Source organism: Anarrhichthys ocellatus, unplaced genomic scaffold (assembly GCF_004355925.1).
Source record: "Anarrhichthys ocellatus isolate YVR2014 unplaced genomic scaffold, GSC_Weel_1.0 scaffold91, whole genome shotgun sequence".
NCBI lineage: Eukaryota > Metazoa > Chordata > Actinopteri > Perciformes > Anarhichadidae > Anarrhichthys > Anarrhichthys ocellatus.
In genome coordinates, this window is record NW_022280121.1 from 81,053 (window position 1) to 99,948 (window position 18,896).

At 42.2% G+C, this 18,896-nt stretch overlaps 2 protein-coding genes across 2 annotated transcripts in view; one reads left to right on the plus strand and one right to left on the minus strand.

Moving 5' to 3' along the window:
• Positions 1-7,147, minus strand: part of LOC116398813 (utrophin-like) — a 47,560-nt gene extending 40,413 nt beyond the window's left edge. Inside the window, exons 1-3 of the mRNA XM_031875470.1 lie at positions 7,135-7,147; positions 6,285-6,422; positions 5,000-5,060 (exon numbers count right to left, since the gene is read on the minus strand). Coding sequence (XP_031731330.1) covers positions 5,000-5,060; positions 6,285-6,422; positions 7,135-7,147 — 212 coding nt within the window. The remainder of the gene's footprint in view (positions 1-4,999; positions 5,061-6,284; positions 6,423-7,134) is intronic.
• A 2,318-nt stretch (positions 7,148-9,465) lies between these two features.
• Positions 9,466-18,896, plus strand: part of LOC116398808 (utrophin-like) — a 12,256-nt gene continuing 2,825 nt past the window's right edge. The window contains exons 1-2 of the mRNA XM_031875457.1: positions 9,466-9,834; positions 17,798-17,927. Coding sequence (XP_031731317.1) covers positions 9,781-9,834; positions 17,798-17,927 — 184 coding nt within the window. The 5' untranslated portion in view covers positions 9,466-9,780. The remainder of the gene's footprint in view (positions 9,835-17,797; positions 17,928-18,896) is intronic.

The window sequence follows — 18,896 nt, forward strand, 5'->3', positions numbered from 1 at the left end:
CACACACACACACACACACACACACACACACACACACACACACACACACACACACAAATAGACACATACTGCGAATCCCTCTTATCACCACAGCATCTTTCTTTTCAAATACCAGGGGACATAAATATAAGGGGACCTCGTCTCAACTCCCTGTTTACATTTCTGCATCAGACAGAAGCCTCACAAATACACACATACAAAACAACACACCAAATCTACTGAAAAACCAATGGCATAAAAATAAATAAAATAAGGCTGTGCTAAAACTGATCAAACATGGTTGGCTTCACTCACAGGGCAGCAAAGAATCTGACTTTTCTCAAAGCTGCGGCTGCCAATCTGTGCATGTATTTGAGCTCTGCTGGTCGTGCTGTGGCTGTGTGTGTGTGTGTGTGTGTGTTTTATCTGGCTGTCAGAGGATGCACTCAGATCTGTGTGGAATGTTTGAGAAAATTTCTGGAAGACTGTTTTTTTGAAACAAAAGTCTGTTTTTGAATGCAGAGGCTCCCCTGTGGTTTCAGCGATGGCTCGCTCTCCGCTGACAGGCAGCAGGAAGTGGAGTGCTGACAGTGAACTGAGATGGCGGCGCGGCCCTCCTCCTACACAGATCTTCATCACTATTCAATGTCCGTACAGACTGATGAACCCTTTCACACTTTCACAGGCATCGCTTAGGCCTGGGTCTTCCGGTGCTGATGACAGACACACAAGGAGACAGACTGGCCAACAGCTACTGCCAAAGAACATTTTTATCAGTTAAGTGTAGAAGGGTACATTAGAGAAACAATAGACACACGATCAATTCACTACTAAAAAAAAAATCTCCATTTCCATCAACAGAAAGATCAGAAAGCCTGTGCTTATGTCCACAACTCATGTATGCCATAACGAGGACGACTGAGCTGCCAGGTTTAACGGTACTCAACGCTTTCCCTTCAATGTATTCCCTTTGTAATGCCTACGCAATCTTTTTGTCGTGCTTTAGGAGGAAAAAAATATCAAACTGTTGACACATTTACTACAAAGCTGCTGCAGGTTTGATAACACAGCAGGAAACATTCAAAGGCGAGAGGAGATGCCACAGGGAATATTAAAGAGCAACTTACAGAAGTACATCGTCAGTAAACAGTGGGAGGTCTTCCTAGTCAAAAATTGCTTTCACACCAGTAATTCGGTTTGAGTTAACACAGACCGGTGTAGTTGTTTAGTCCGCTGCAGAGTTCAGTTGACAGCTTTCATACCAGCTTAAAGTCAGTGGACAATTATTTGATTGGACAAGCAACAGAAAATAAATCAACAGCGGTTTCTCTCTGTTTTATATGACTGAAAATTTAATAATATTAGTGTTTTGGACTGCTGATCAAACAAAACTTGTAATTTTACGCGATAAATTAAAATTGTTACGTGGCGATAAAGCCACTAAAGCCGCTTGTGTCTTTTTGCACTGCATGTGACATTTGCTGCCTCATAATTAACCATATCAGCAATGTCCTCATAACTAGTGACTATGCCTGTCTATCTGTCTTTCCTACTAAAGGACAAAAAAATATCCCCATGGTCCGAGAGGTGGACGTATCCCATCAAACACTTCTGCTGTGTCTCCTGACAGTTAGTCATTGTTTCACACTTGGAGAGCACAAAGAATAATTATGAGTGTGCAGATGAATACTTGGATATCCAAATAGACAGAATAAGGGAAATATCTGAGGAAGCCAGAGAAAGATTTCAGGAACTTTTTTTTTTTTTTTTTCCCCTCGGTGACAGCAACCTGCCAGACTTATCACGAAGTGTCTGTGACAGGGGAGAAGAGCCTGCATTCACCACCTGACATCTCCTGGCTTTCACGTCTCCATCTCTGCCTCCTTTGCTCTTATAAAATCAACCCCAGCCAATGTTATCAGCGTTCTGCTTTTGACATACAGTTCAAACTGCTTTAATTGAAAACAATTTTGCATACATAAGAAAGAGGTGCATTAGGTCCACACGGCTGTCTGTTGTGTTCTGTCCAACCAACCCCACCAAAGGTTTCCGAACAAAAACACGGAGAGACAGCACAGAGACTTTATCAAATCTTTGCAGAGATGCAGTCTTGCTATATTTCCCCTCAATTAGCCTACGAGGCGTGTGAGCCCTCCGCTGAAGTGCCAGAATGGGTGAAATGGGACAACATGTGAGGTTGCCAGCGTGAGACGGCAGGCACAGAACTTGTGCGAAGCCATTTGATTTTCCTCCCCAATATGTCGCCTGAACTCATCGCTACAGGAGGTGGGGACAAGGCTCGGTTTTAATCAGGGGCCCTTTGTCTGCCCAAAGAAAAGAGGCAGAGTATGAGAGGAGATGGAAGAGGAAACGAGAACTGGTTTGGGGTAATGAATGTGTCAAAGACTGATGCGGGTGTCCCGAGGATGTCCCGGCACTGAAAGCGACCTGCGATTAGTCCTGGAGATGGATTTAGAGTTCAGTTTCCAGGCTGCAAATGAAGTGGATTTGCATGAGTATGCAGCAGCCTGCATGTATATTTATGTGTGAGGGAGGTTCAGTGAGGGCAGTGTACAGCACAGTAGACTATCTTCATTTTAATAAGGAAAGAAAAGCCACACATTGAGGTAAAAGTTGAAAAAGGATTGATCCTTTTCTTCCTGTTTCTAAAAAAAAAAAAAAAAGCAATTTAATGCGGAAAAAGGCCAGGCAGAAGGAAAATCTGCTCCAACCAACTCAGAAGCATCAACAAAACAAATGGTGTGTGCTCACTATGCTGCATGTGTTTTGTTAGCCAGTTTGAGCTTGTGTCCAGTTGGGGCTTATACAATATGCATTCTTGAGTGCGTGTAAGCGTTTACTTGCCAGTGAGACGATGGGAATCTCTATTTGTGTGTCTAAATGCATGTGTGTGTATTGGTTTGTGTGAATACCCTTGTGCGCATGTGTTTTGTTTGTGCGAGTGGGCGGATGCAGGTGCATTGGCTGGGCACATCTGTGATCACAGGCTGTTGTTGACTGTAATGTTAGACGCCTGTCCTCCGAGTCGTCCTGTCTCTGGCTTTCATCTGATCCACCTCGAGTGCCAAGCTGCAGTCTAAACACAACGCAGGTGTCCCTTCCCCCACTCTCTTTGTCTAAATCCCTGGGTTTATGTCTTCCTAGTCGGTCTGACAACATTTGATCTTGACCTCCTTCCAAATTTACTCAGATTTTTTTTAATAGGATAAAAAAAACAAAAACAAAAAAACGGAATCAGTTTATTTTAATTAGCTGGTTGTATCATTTGGGATACAAGCTTTCCAGAAAAACTTAAATGCACCACCGAGCTAGAGTCTTCGAAGACAGTCCCAAATGTACACCAACTGATAATATTATAAGGTTATCAATCTCAAGCAAGTCTAAATTTCGACCGTACTAAACATAAATTGCTGTGCTTTGGAAAATGTTGCATTAAATCTTTGGAGACATTTATCCCATCACAAGACCGGTCTGGATCTGTTCATATTCATGGCTGAAGCTTTTATGGGGGGTTGTTCTGGGAACAATGGCACAAGGTGGATTGTTTTAAAAGAATGGCTACTGACTATTTAACTGACACGGTGACATTCTCAACTCGGGGCCAAAGGCGATTTAAGGGAGTCCTAAAAATTACAACTGCCTTATCATCCTAAATCACAAAGTTACACAGTAAGTGTCTTAACAGAAACCAGAAAAACAAGGAAAGCATAACTGACAAGTGATGCTGTAGCTGAAACTACTATGTTTCTAAAATAAGGGTGAATTTAGGTTTGGTTAGTCAGCAGTTTACTGACAGTTACATGGTTTCTGGATAATGAGGTCCTTCAAACTTTGAGAAAAAGCAGAGAAGCTGCCTTGTTTGCTATCGACACAGATATTCTCTCGACCCGTTTTAATAAAAACCTGCTGTTTGGCCGGCAAAAAATGTAATGCGAAGCAAGACGTGAAGCTGAAGTTGTTACAGTCACTTTTAGAACAGTGTGGAAGGCTGCCCAGGGATTCAGCCTGGTATTTATCAATTCAAAAGGAAGTGCAAATGCTGGACTGGATGAGTCATATGCAGGTGAAACAGTTGGAATTTTAATATATACACACACAGGAGCTAATGGGCAGAAAGGAGCTTGTAATTGGGAGCAATATAAATGAAGTACGTGCATTGAATGTGCACAGAACAATAGCTACCTGAACACCCGTGGGTGATGTATGCGAGAGGTCACTAGTGGTCAGAACTTTAATGTAAAAAGGTGGAAAAGCATTAGATAGAAAAGATAATGAGTTATTTCACAGTTAACGATGAACATTTTTGAAATGAAAAATAAAAATGAAAAATCAACTCCATCTGCACCATACTGCCCACATTTGGTCTACTATTTGAATATCGAAGTTGGAAACTACAGCAATGTCAGTTAAAGTCAAAGATCATATGACAGTCTGAAAATTCAGTATATTTTGGCTTGTTCTGATTGAATTAACCTGCATTTTTACAAACTCTCCAGGTCGACAGTAGCTGGAATCTCAATTATCGGACAGCGGTTCACAACCTGAGGATCAAGACCCTAACAGCGCTCACAAAATTAACCTAAGGGGTCAAAAGAAGATCACCGGGCTTAGGAATACAAAAAAACTAAACTCTGCTACGCACAGTTATGTTCTTTTCTGGAACCTTTGCTTTTATTTAAAAAATACTTTTTAGTTTGACCTCTAAAAATTCTAAAACAATCTGAGACAAGAAAATCAATCTTCAATTCAAGCGCTCAAAGCTCAAAGACATACACCCGGTGATGACAAATAGAAAATGCATTGGTATAAAGGGTGACACACAAAACACATTTCAAACCAATAATAAAGATGATAGGTATAAATACAGCATTTTTACAGACAATACCCTGACTGCTCTGCCTTGAATGCCAATCACTGTAGAATAATCATTGTGTCACACACACACACACACACACACGACACACAAAGATGGCTATCGAAGCCATTTTTCGACACTTACTTGATGTAATATGGAACCTTATTCTGAGATACCGCACGTTGCCAGGGGAGCTCAACAGAAGCTGCAGACAGAGAGAGAAAGACAAAGAAAAAGAAGAGATGAAGTACAGTAATCCATTTAGTGTTTGGGGCGTGACTTGAATATAAATCTCATATCTAACACTTCCATAATAATAATAATAATAATAATAATGGGAAAATAGGGCTTGAAATGATCAATAAATTAAACAGAGAAAAATACTGTTGAGAAAAAGGCACCACGTGTCCAGGTTTATGTTAAACTTCATGGAAAGAAAAGGAGACAATAAATAGTGACAGACAAAGGACATGTTCGACATGACAGGCTGACACATTGTGGAAATGAGCCAGATATAAGACTTGAGGCTCTTAAGAGAAATACGGAGCAGAAATGTTGCTTGATTTACTGCCCTCCCACTTTCCCTCCTCCTTGACACAGTTATACGCTGAGATAGGGAGATGAAAACACAGTAAGAGAAAGAGATTAAGCGAGATTGGGAGATATACGAGATGGAAAGGCAAGATAATGACGCAGTACTTTATTGATCCCCAAGGGAATATTAAGCTACTAGTGTAATGAGAGCGAGTGTGTGATTGAGTAGATAGTGTCGTAGTGCCGGGAAGATGAAAGAAGAGACGGAGTGTGGTTTTGTCTGGTGCAGTTGCTGAGCTCTCAGCAGGGCTCTATTGGTAAATTCATGTCTTTTGGAGACATGGCACGGCGGGCCGAGCTTACCACCTGCCTCTGAATCATACGCCGTCCATTTTATCTCTGTGTCTGACAGCCAGCAGAGCAAATCAGGTGGAGCAGAAAGAACACTAATGGCCGCATGATTATAGAAAATGACATTAGAATGAGACGCGCAGGGAGAGAGAGAGTCTGGCTGCTTTGTTTAATGTTCACACTCGTGCATTTATCTTTTCTCTCTATAGCTCTGTCTCTAGCTCTCTCTGTTACTCTCTCTCTACTAATGACCACTCTAAAGAGGGGGGAAAAAGAAAGGGAGACAGTGGAGAGCTGTAATTAAGCCTTGCATTATTCAAGAGTGAAGTGTCTCGTCTGCAAACTGTGTGTGTGTGTGTGTGTGTGTGTGTGTGCGCGCGCGCGAGTATGCATGTGCATCCACATATCCACCGAGCATGCATGACTGTGAAGCATATGGCCGAAGATTAGAAGATGGGACATGGGGAAATTTAGGGGGATGTGAAACAGTGTAACTGAGTGGAAACAAACCAAGTCCCCCCCCCCCCATTGGTTCTGTACTTACTGGAGAGGAAATGTTGAGAGGACGGGCCGAAGTCTCTGTGGGCTTCTTTAAGCAGCTTCAGTCTGTCCTCCACCGCCACCTGCACAATGACCAGACAGACACACAGACAGGCGGGAGAGAAGACAGTCAGCTGCAGGCCTGAAAGTTGTACTCAGAGAAATAGAGGTTCACAGCGGATGGAGTTGGCATCATGGTCACGATGAGTTCAATTTCTGTGCAATTAAGCTGAAGGTGGAGTTGCTCAAGCAACTCTTTCTTATTCTTTTAGACGTATAAACACATACTAGTATCTTGAGTATACAATTAATATATGCTGTTATTTACCTGTGTATAGCAGTTTAGCAATGTGTATAGCACTGTATATAAATCAATAGCACAGTTGGAAACCCCCCAGGGAGCTAACACAGAGTGTGATTACATTCACACTGGTATTCTGGTTACCCCTCGTCTACACCGGCCGTGCAGCGAAAGCAGCAAGTCAGCAGCAATCCTACATCCATATTTACAACGGAAGTCCCATTACTGCAGTTCATTCAGAAGTGTTTTAAAAGAGTAACAATGGACAGTTAAGCGTTAAAGTCAGGAGCGAAAAAACACGAAAATTCTTAAGTTCATAGTTGTGAGCCATTGCGTGGCCGGTGTGGATCGCTGCATTGATAACTAGAATTACAGCCTCGCGGTTGTATGTCATGTTGTTCTGCTCTATGTCTATTAGTGTGTAAGTTCACCAATTCAGTATCTGACCAAATATGGTCACAAACTTTCCCTTCTGTTCCTGGTGCTTAAAAATGGCCAGAAAAGTGTTTTTGCAGAGCATTATGAAGTTGGAGAAATTCCCTCCAGGCGTTACTGAGATATCGCATCATGACGACAACAGGACAGAACTGATGAAGACCCAAAAACATAATGGCTCAGGCCACAACAGATACCCTGTGATGATCGAGTAATGTGTTTGCAAATATTACATATTCATATCCCGCTTTCAACAGGATACGTCTCCATAAGCAGATAACTGGCATGTGCAGAAGTTAGGAGTGGGCGATATGAATGATATCCTCACAAATACTCATTGTGATATACTGTACTCAAAAACATGTTGGTATGACACACAGATCAAAAACTTGAATAATATCAGAATCATGTGAGGTCTCATGTTGCATGTAAAACATCATAATATCCTGAACATGATCACAACCAGGACAAGAATTTCAAAGCGTCCTGTGCAAAAATACCATCGATTTATGCATCCTTAAATACTCCATATAACTTGTATTATTACAAAACTTTATTTCAAAAACAAAAAGCTTGCTTATAAATAATGCTGGTTGAACTTGGCTTGCATCCACTCACTCACTCCAGTACCCTTGTGGAAACTGTGTATTGACCTCTCAGGCAGTGCACCTGTGCCCTACGTGGCAGCGGTATTGCTTTGCTCCATGAGGCGGACTAGCAGGACAGTATTGGCAGTCTGTAATATTGAGACTCACACACACACACCTCAGGTGGTATGGCAGCCAGATTACAGCTGTCCACACGGGGATCTTGGAAATAGGCACAGAAAAGGCCAATAGCTCAGTTTCTTTCTGGCTATTGTGGCAACTGTCCCACAGAGAGGAGGATGGGAGCTGTCTGCAAATGAAAACCAAATCATCAAACTGCACAGCCAGAACTGGCTTGTTAGTAAAGCTGTTGCCTTCCTGCACAATGAAAGAAATAAAGTGAACGGACACCAGAGAGAAGTGTGCAGACCGCTGAAACGTTGGGCTCCTCTGACTCAGTATTTGAGTTATGTTCATTGTCCGGGCAGAAAGACTATTAGTGGCTGTCTGTACAGTACAGGGGAAATATCACAAGAGTACAAATTAGTCCAGCTTCCCAGTTTGTCTCTTTTCTTCTGATCCTCCTTGAGATGGTTCTACTCCATTGGAGTCCAGCTGTGTTTAATTAAACTGATTGGACTTGATTAGGAAAGGCACACACCTGTCTATATAAGACCTTACAGCTCACAGTGCATGTCAGAGCAAATGAGAATCATGAGGTCGAAGGAACTGCCCAAGGAGCTCAGAGACAGAATTGTGGCAAGGCACAGATCTGGCCAAGGTTACAAAAGAAGTTCTGCAACACTCAAGGTTCCTAAGAGCACAGTGGCCTCCATAATCCTTAAATGGAAAAAGTTTGGGACGACCAGAACTCTTCCTAGACCTGGCCATCCAGCCAAACTGAGCAATCGTGGAAGAAGAGCCTTGGTGAGAGAGGTAAAGAAGAACCCAAAGATCACTGTGGCTGAGCTCCAGAGATGCAGTAGGGAGATGGGAGAAAGTTCCACAAAGTCAACTATCACTGCAGCCCTCCACCAGTCGGGGCTTTATGGCAGAGTGGCCCCGACGGAAGCCTCTCCTCAGTGCAAGACATATGAAAGCCCGCATAGCCCGCACAGACTATGAGAAATAAGATGCTCTGGTCTGATGAGACCAAGATTGAACTTTTTGGCGTTAATTCTAAGCGGTATGTGTGGAGAAAACCAGGCACTGCTCATCACCTGCCCAATACAATCCCAACAGTGAAACATGGTGGTGGCAGCATCATGCTATGGGGGTGTTTTTCAGCTGCAGGGACAGGACGACTGGTTGCAATTGAAGGAAAGATGAATGTGGCCAAGTACAGAGATATCCTGGAAGAAAACCTCTTCCAGAGTGCTCTGGACCTCAGACTGGGCCGAAGGTTGACCTTCCAACAAGACAATGACCCTAAGCACACAGCTAAAATAACAAAGGAGTGGCTTCGGAACAACTCTGTGACCATTCTTGACTGGCCCAGCCAGAGCCCTGACCTAAACCCAATTGAGCATCTCTGGAGAGACCTGAAACGTTCACCATCCAACCTGACGGAACTGGAGAGGATCTGCAAGGAAGAATGGCAGAGGATCCCCAAATCCAGGTGTGAAAAGGTTGTTGCATCATTCCCAAGAAGACTCATGGCTGTACTAGCTCAAAAGGGTGCTTCTACTCAATACTGAGCAAAGGGTCTGAATACTTATGACCATGTGATATTTCAGTTTCTTTTTTAATAAATTTGCAAAAATTTCTACATTTCAGTGTTTTTTTCAACTTTTTTGATTTTAGCAAATGGCTGCAATGAAACAAAGTGTGAAAAATTTAAAGGGGTCTGAATACTTTCCGTACCCACTGTATAATCAGTTTCTTAAAAATAAAAGAACAAGTGTCATTACTTCTGTATAAATAAATCAGCCTTCAATAGGTCTACATTTATGTTACATGTGTGTCTCTTAAATACACAGCTTTATGTCTGTACAAGACTGTATAGGCTTCAATAGTGAGAGTTTCAAATGCACACAGTATAATAATAGCGTAAGCGGACGGTGTATGTTGGCAGAGCCCATCTGGAGGCGAGTGCTGAGCGCTGGTCTCGTCTGCTGGGCCTCCTGGAGGAGCTGTGGAGGTGGATCTGCACGAAGGATGACGAGCTGGCCAAGCAGATGCCCATCGGCGGAGATGTCCCTACTCTGCTGCAACAGCAAAACCACTGCACGGTACGTTCTGTCGCCACAGGCAATGTTCCTGACACTCTGGACTAGATTCATCATACCTTGTCCCCCTTTGTTTTCTTCAACTTTCCTAAAAGTTGAGTATTTGAGTTTTTCCCAGATGAGAAAGCATTTCTACTGCATAGGTTTTAGCATTTTTGTTACCATGTATTAAAGGCCCTTCTTTAATGTGCTATCAAGGCGTTTAACCTATTTTGCCTCATTGGACCTTTCTTAAAGGCTCTTTGGTGTGTGTACTGACTTACCTCAACAGAGCAGTTTTTATTAGGCAGAATAAATAAATACACCTGTGTGGGTTTACAGGGCATTTCAGTCAAAGGCAACTGGATGAGAATTTAAATAAGCATCATGTCGATAGCTTTACTGGGACTTAATTCTATTTGACTGCTAATGACTCAGTTAAATAGAATTAAGTCGTCATTCAATCTTACGATCTGTGCCGTCCTGCTTAATTGAGAATAACTCTGCTTCCAGACCGGACCAGGCGACACAATGCTGGATTAGTCTCGCTTTAAGAAATCTTGCGCTCTACCTATAACCTGTAATGATCCAGACCGAAGATGATAATCCAGGCAGTTGAACAGTATTTTATAGTGCTGGTGCAAGTACTCATGTACATTCAGTCACTGTATTGAGTGTCTACACAAGTGCCAAACAGGACGGACTGAAACCACAAGAAGACACTGTTACCATAAAGCAGTAGCAGTAATCACCCCGACATTATTTACATTAGGCTGGTCAGCGTGGTGGCTGCAGTAAATTTAGCTGAAGTACAGATTGCAGCAGTCAAGCAGAACCACAGTGGGATGTTTTTCCTCTCCGTGGTTGATAATCAGCAGTGTTATTGTGGTCACTCAGCAGTCAACAAGCACAAAGCTTGTATCAGCGCAGAGTTAAAGACCAATATCAAAATGACTACTACACAATCAGAGTTCCTTCTATTTCATTCCTAGAAATATTGTTATTTATCACTCTTATTTCACATCACATCATTTATTCTAACGAGATCAATATCTTTTTGTGCCGACCCATTCACACCTTTGTCCATACTGCTATTTGTCATCCGTGTTCCCCACTGTATTATTTATTGTAACCACTGGTTATTGTGATAGTGCTTTGGCGTGTAATTGCTTTCAGATAGATGACTAACCCTGCGGCTACTGTTTACTCCCAGTCTGCCGGCCGCTACTACTGTTGATGTCGCTCTTCACATCGTAATGCGTTTCTCCGCACTCCGTTCACCACGCCATTATTTTGTTCCCCAAAATGCCTCGAGAGTTAATACACGTGTTGTTTGTGCGTGGGCGCAGGATCACACCCACACTAAGACAGATCAACAGACTCTGGCCCTCTGGGACACACACACACACACACACACACACGCGCACACACACCCATCACATCTGTGTATATGATGCTTACTACACTTACACAACTTATCTGTGTGCATACCGTATGTATCCAGGTACATGTGTATCCACTTTAAGGATGCGCACGTTCTTTTTACAGTTTGACAAACAATTCTAAGCTCAAGCATTTCTACATGTTTATGTAATTACATTTTACATGACATTTTCTTATTTCATGTTGGTAGACACAATACTAGACGAGACCAATAAAGCAACCGTGCACACAGAGACACGATCAGTTTCCAAGAAAGCTGAAATTAGATACGTCCTTTATTATTAGGAGGGGAATCAAACACGCCTCAATACTGATACGTGGAAGGAGAAGAAGATGGAATAAAGGAAGTAAGAAAGGTTTTGACATAAAAAAAGTCTAGAAACTGAAGAATATTAAACCTCATCCTAACCCCCAACAAAGACACGGGGAACTAAAGCTTCAACATTAGTAAAATTAACTCATTTTTGCGGCCTCTAATTTCAAAGACAGAAAAATTGAGAATGGCAGATAACTGATCTATTGTAGAGACAGAGTGGGGCTCTCTGCATCGGCAGACAATCAATTTCTTGGCTGCTGTAATGCCTGCTAAGTATATACTTTTAATGATTTAATGGAGAACCATCATTCAAAAGCAGAACTCATTATGTAAAAGAGTAGTGTTTCTCAAAATCATGGCTTCAATCTTATATTATTAAACTATTCCTGTCAGGACAATTCCAGACCGGGTCAATATAATGTATCCAGGGACGAAAAACTACAACGCTCTTGCCCTCGTTATATATATATTCAGTCTGTGAAGGAAAGAGATGTATGAATTTAAAAGGAACGTGTTCATGTTTGGGCTTGTGGGAAGAAAGAGAGATACTCTGCCAGTTAAGACCTAGAATGAGGGACTCAACATCTGAGTTTCAGTTCTATCTGCGTTTTGAGCCATGAGACAACAAACAACTGCCCAGGTTAATCAAAATGTGTCCTCTGAGGTCTGAGATGATATAGCGGTGCGCTCTGTATCTTGTTCTCAGAAACTGACAGAAAACAGAGACGGGCCTCAACCCAGCCGATCAGACTCGGTCCATTAAATAAGGAACGGGATTGCGAGCACATAATACCCGCAGGAGAATACAATCTTCCCGCATCTCTACTTTCACCTTCCTTTTCTCGTTACCCTCTCTCAGCTCTTCTGTCTCGTTTTCTCCTCCGTGGTGTCTGTCCTGCTGTTGGTCTCCCTCGCGTTTGCATCTCCTTTCTTTACCGTCTTTCTCTCACTCTATCCTCTCTCCCATTTCCTTGTTCATCTCCAGGTCTTCAGCTTTGAAAACGATGGAATAGGAAATAATGGGACGGGAGAGTTGAAGGGTCACTTTTTTTTTTTTTGAACTATGTTGCATTGTATTTTCCCTTTGCTTCCTCCTTGTATTCTTAATAGATTGGCTTGGGGGTCTTGTCGACCCTGAGAGGGATGAGGGGGCTGAGCAGCACAAAGAGCTGGAGCTTTGAACACGTCATGCTCTATTACTTGCTTACACCGACACACACACACGCGCGCACGCTTATTCTCCTGTGCTTACATATTCATGCGCGCACACTTAAGTCACTCAGTGATACACAGCTACTCTGTCAGTGTGATGGGGAAATGTGCATTGCTCTATGGAAATAGGTATCTATGCGGTACGGAGAGCTTAGAAGGGCTAAGTGGAAAAACCTCTTCTTTTTTTTCCTGGAAGACTTGTGGAGATAAAAAGGGAAGGCTAAGCCACTTAGGCCAACAGTTATTAAAGAATCAGAGGGAAGAAAAATATGAGAGAGCCGTCGTCCGAACACCTGAAGAAAGTGATGGACAGGAAGAGGATGGAAAGAGGTTTATATGTGGAAGAAAGGAAGTTATTAGGGGCAGAAACATGATGCACTTTCACCTGTCTGTTTTCAGGACATTCAGTTTCTAACACAACTGTTGCATTAGATTCTGCCTGAAAGCCTTTCCGTTCATTTGGCAACACCCAGGAGGAATTAAAAGAGTGTGTGAGACAGAGAGAGAGAGGGAGGGAACGGCATTGCCCTGTATTACTTGAGTGACTTTGTGGTCCTTCCTCTCTGTATTGATTTGTGTCTGTGTTTTCCCCCGCTAAAATGGCCATAATAGAATTTATTAATTGCACATTCAATTATCCAATAAAAGGCCTCCGTCAGCATCCAGCTGATTAAACTCATCAATCTCCTCTATTAAATCAACAGCTTCAAGAAGCGGGAAAAAGGTGCCGAGTGCTTGTGGGCATTTTTGAACAACTCTTATCTTTCAGCAACAGTTGGCTTCTTGTCTACATTGTTCGGACTGTTGAGTCTTTTCAAACACTCTTCCAAATGTTTCAGAGGGAATAAGTATGCAAACAAACTGGCAAAAAGTGGGATTCTATATTTATATTTATATTTCAATTTATTTAACTTGGTTTCTTTGAGGTCTCTTAATACGCTTAATATGCTTAAGCAGGGCACAATTACCCCGTCTAAAGCCAGGAGGGTATAATACTCCGCTAGAGAACCCATCTTAATCAGTGTGCCTGCATGATTGATTAGCACCATTTGCACCTGAACGGGCAGGTAGCAAAGGAGAATGGAATGAATTAAAGTGCTGGGCTGGACTTTACCTTATCTCTCAGGAAAGGAAGGACATTTTGAAATACTCAATTGCCTCGTTGTGAGTAAGTTTTGATTGTTTTTGCCTTCGCATCCTTTGCACAGACTTGTGTAAAAGAATATAAACGACAACGAAATGAATGAATAACTGTGACTACATAGTAGTGGTAGTGATCAGTGACAATACAAATTACAAAAATATGATTTTATGTTAAGAATTTGTATTGGGAATTGAAAATATTCCTTTTTGCCAGAAGCAACAGAAAAGTCTCTTCAGTGGATTAAAATCCTTGAAAGATCACTGCAGTGGCAGCAGCATTGTAAAATAAACATATCCAATACATATTTGAGAGAAAATAATAAAATAACCATGTTGTATTAGAAACTGTCACTGAAGAAACTTGAGTTTGCATTATTATTTAACTATGCTTTACTTCTTTATTAGTCTGACACATGGGTCCGTCGGTATTTTACTTATTTTAATACGGCTCAGGCTGGAAGCGGTAGATTAGTCGAGCATGTCGGTGAGTATGATTGCAAACAACAACTACTACACATCGGTAGCTTCTGGCTATTCCAAGATAATGGTGGGTGTTGAGGGGAAAGGTGCAGGCTACGGCTTCTTTTGGAGCTGTGTAACTGTATGCAGATGCAAAATCTAATTTGGCTCAGACAACAAGTTCAATCATTTGCCTCTTCTAAAAATACCAAAACAATATTTTTTTTAAGTCCCCATTTTCTTGAGAGTTTGTAATTTCTTTGAATGTGTGTGAACGCTCCTGGAGTCACGTGCTGCTCTGATGTTTACAACTGGTACATTGTGGTTTCCTCCTGAAGATTAGGGGTGTGGTAATATGGCAGTGAGGCTGAGATTGCAGGGTTTTGAGAGCGGGGATAGAGGGATGTTTGGCAGCGCTCGGAAAGCAGCGGTGTTGTGATGGTATCTTATCTCCGCCACAGCGCCGGGCACACGGTGATAAGAGTTTGCTGTGTTACTATGGCCACACGCAATCACACACCTGGACACGAGCACCGTCACACAGACACAACGATTCAGATACACACACATGCACACAACCAAGGTCGCAGTCACTCATCAAGCATTGTGGGATTGACGGGAGCTGGATCTGGTCTTCACAAATCACAGTGGCCCAAACCATGTTTTGATTTGCTAAAAACAGAATACAGAAGCATAGTGAAGACCTGGTCCTTTTTATCTTTGACATAGACAGCCATGTCTTATCACTCATAACTCTGGGATTTGCTATAAAAAAAGAAGCTTTTTCTTAGCCTTAAATATGTACATCTGTTTGATATTTACCTTTCATTTCACTTTCCTCTGAAAAGTGTGTCCTTGTGTGTCACTCTGATAACATGAGTGCAAGTGGGAGGCATCTCTCAAAAGACTCATGTGAGCGTTGGGGAAAGGTCTTTGGAGTTGTCGTCTGTCTGATCTCGGATACCCAGAGGCTGGATGACACACAGAGAGGCTGTTTCTAACAGAGGGAATTACTTGGCACTACTTGTGTTGCCACCGTTCCGACCTTCTTTGTCTGTGTCTCTTTGGAGCCAGTTAACAGTAAACGATGATCTACTGTCTTCAATTTCAACATCTACTGTAATGGTACAAATAACACAGTATTTATCAAACTAGGGCTGTGTGATATGGTTGTTAATATGATTGGCACAACATTAAAGGAGCTGTGTTTAACATCTGAACGTTAACGTAGCAGCAAACATGTAGAGATCAAAGCAATGTAAAGATGTTTTTTTGACACAAAATGATTAATTGAATTAAAAAAAGAAATCAGTACATCAATTAAATTTGATAGTATTGAATGATCACCCAGGCCTAAAGCAACTGTTCTGAGATTTGCACTTTTTTAAATCTGACACAAAACAGAGCCAAAGTTAGTTTATATTTTGGCAGCAGCAGCTGTTTGAGCTCCTTTTTTTTTATCTGGTTGTAATCAGGCGTCCAACCGGGATGTTGTTGTTGGTGCTCACACGAGCACCAACGCTATCTGTGATTTGCAGGAAAAAATGATTGACGTAAGAAAACTGATTTTACTTGCTAAACTCATTATGCAAAGAATATTTGTGAATAAACAACATCTTCACACTCAATTTTATCCCTTTCAAATCCCAATTTAAGCCACCAACATATCTGTGACTGCAAAACAAAAAAAACGATTTAAAAAAAAAAAAAAAAAAAGCAAGAGGTTGGTTTCTGCTGGCAGTTGTCCTCGCAGCTTAGCTCCCCACCCTCTTTTATCTTATCTCGACTCCACATACACACCTCTTTTCCTCTTCCTCAATCACCTCTCATTTACTTTCCATCTCTCAAGGTCTCCTCTCTTCCTCCATGTGAGCAGGTAGGAAATCATTGGAACGGAGCAAACCATTTATTAGCAGGTGTGATTTAATTTATCTTCAGCGGGACGCTCCATTTCAGTGCGAGGGTACTTTTGTCCGCAGGATGCTGTGTGAAATTGTTATTGCGGTGGTCTTAACTTAACAGCCACTTACTCCCCGAAATCAGCTTTGTTATTTTGAGACTAGAACAAAAAGTACATCTCAAAGCCTGTGAGCAGACTGTTCCTTCCCACCCTCTCACCCTGACATTTTTTCCCATATCTTCGTATCTCTCCAGATGGGACTGTATATACGATCCCAATGAACCCAGCATGTTTGACATCTGCCGCTCAGTCAGTGTTGTGTGCACGACTACAAACCAGAATTTTCGGCGTCTCATTCTAGCGGCACTCGTCTGTTTGATAAGTCTGATAAGTGTGAGACTTTATCAAAGCGAGTCGTCCCATCTAATCAACTTCCCTCACAGCATCTTAAACTACATCGCTTCCTCACAAAGCAATCTCGCACTCCAATAGGCAATCAGGGGTCACACTTATATTGAAAACAAGAATAATTATACTGTTACATGCTGTGCTTACGCCTTCTATTTCGGTTTTTTTTTTTTTAATCCTGCTGTGGCGAGGATGACTAGTTGACATGAGGTTAAGAAAAGTGTAATTTCTTATTTTTTTTTTACTTTTCATATCTTTTTTTTCTGCACTGTGGGACTTGGAGTGTGTGTCGGTGGCTACATGTGTGCTAATGTGTCTATCGCAGTGTGAGCCTTCTGTGTAAGAAGATGAGTAGGATATGTGGTATCACTAGCCGGCTTTGTAGTGATAATTCCTGCAGGGTTATAGCTCCAAGCAGCTCACTTTACTCTGCAGATCACTCAGCTAATTTCACACCGACCCCAAAAGAAATGCCTTGTTTTGAACCCTGCACTCTCGTCTTCAATCGCCGCTCTGTTTACAGAAGTCTCACTGCCGCTGCCGCTCCTAACATAGCTGCTCTCTGGCTCCTTATCTCTCGCTTTCCCGCTTAAAATGGGAAGACTCTGCAATCACCTAATTAGCCGCTGAGAGTGTTGTTTATCTCATCCATAAGTTGAAAATAAACATCTGCTTGTCTTCTTTTTGCCATATTAGTGAGTGTGAGGAGATCATAAGTGTCTCTTTCGGAAGGAAGGGAAAGTTGGAGCTGATTTAAACAGATTTGGTTGATTAGCAGCAGCAGCAGCAGCAGCAGCAATCTGGATCCAACACCTTGTTCAGCAGGTTCATTTGGAGTTCACTGGGGCCGGCAGGATAAAGAGTCAAACATGCACATACCTGCAGAGGGAATAAATGAATTCACCATTTCTCAAATGGACTTTCTTTCTCATTGAGATGGCTTGTTCTGTCTTCTATCACTGCATAGAGTTGACTGGATATCACACACTGTCTTTTCTATTCTAATCATTACAAAGTAAAAAAGCCATTTGTTTTTCCGAACACTAACTCTTTTTTTCATATAAATGGAAGCCACTTCAACCCATTGCTTTGCATTTCTCCTGCAGGTACTACGGTCCGAATTGAAGGAACGCGAGTACTTGGTGATGAGTACTTTGGATCAAGCCCGGATGTTTCTCGCTGACCAGCCCATCGAGGGTCCCGGAGAGCCACGCAAGAACCTGCAGCCAAAGACAGGCACGTTTACACTCTCCATAAAAAAAACCTTGACATACTCCCTTATATAATAGACACTCAGTGGTATACTCTAGAGCGCATTCTGTGTCGTGAGTAGTGTTGCCCAACTGTAATTAATGCATCTATAAAATGCAACGTATTGCATTGTTGGATCGCTACCAGAAAGTGAACATGCTATGGACACGACTGAAAATGGCGGAGGGTAAAAATAGTGCTCTATACGTTACGATTACACGTAGACTTCTTTTTAATCAGCTTGGAGTACCAGATCAACATGGTGTCTCATTCAGTACACCCTGGACCAGATAGCACTCAGACATGCACAGCAGGCCTGTCTGGTTGTCTTTAAATCAAACACAAGGACTTACCAGTTTTGAGGTTAAGTGCTCCGGAAACACCATTCACTGAAGTCTGAGCTGGTGGTAATGCCAATATCTAACAGAGCGACCGAGAATAAAATATGCACAGACTCATTCAGCATTCCCTCTCTGTCTCTGTCGGATGCCCCATTGAAGTCTTGGTTAAGTCAGCACATTTCCCTTCAAACTAAAACTCCACTGTGTAAATAATTAAACCTTCCCAAGGGGCTGTGTAGGGGTGTGGCAAGACTTTGAGAGTGCATCCGATAGGCTTGTTGTCTGTGATCCTTGATACGGATATCAAAGCGTCGCCTCATTGTATAAATAGATCCTGCTGATCCAGGATGAGAGGCTGTGCTTGTTGTTTAACCGGCGGAGATGGGATTTCGTATGGTGACACTGCAGCAAAGTCTTAACAACTCCCGTTGTCTTACATGCTCTCTTTTAGTAATTTAGTTTTGTCTCTGCCACTAAATTGACTTTTATTGTTTTGTTTGTACCCCGCGTTCTTCATGACAAAAGACAGACAGCATCACATTGTGTGTATCTGTAGTACTTCTCACGTGTGTGTGTGTGTGTGTGTGTGTGTGTGTGTGTGTGTGTGTGTGTG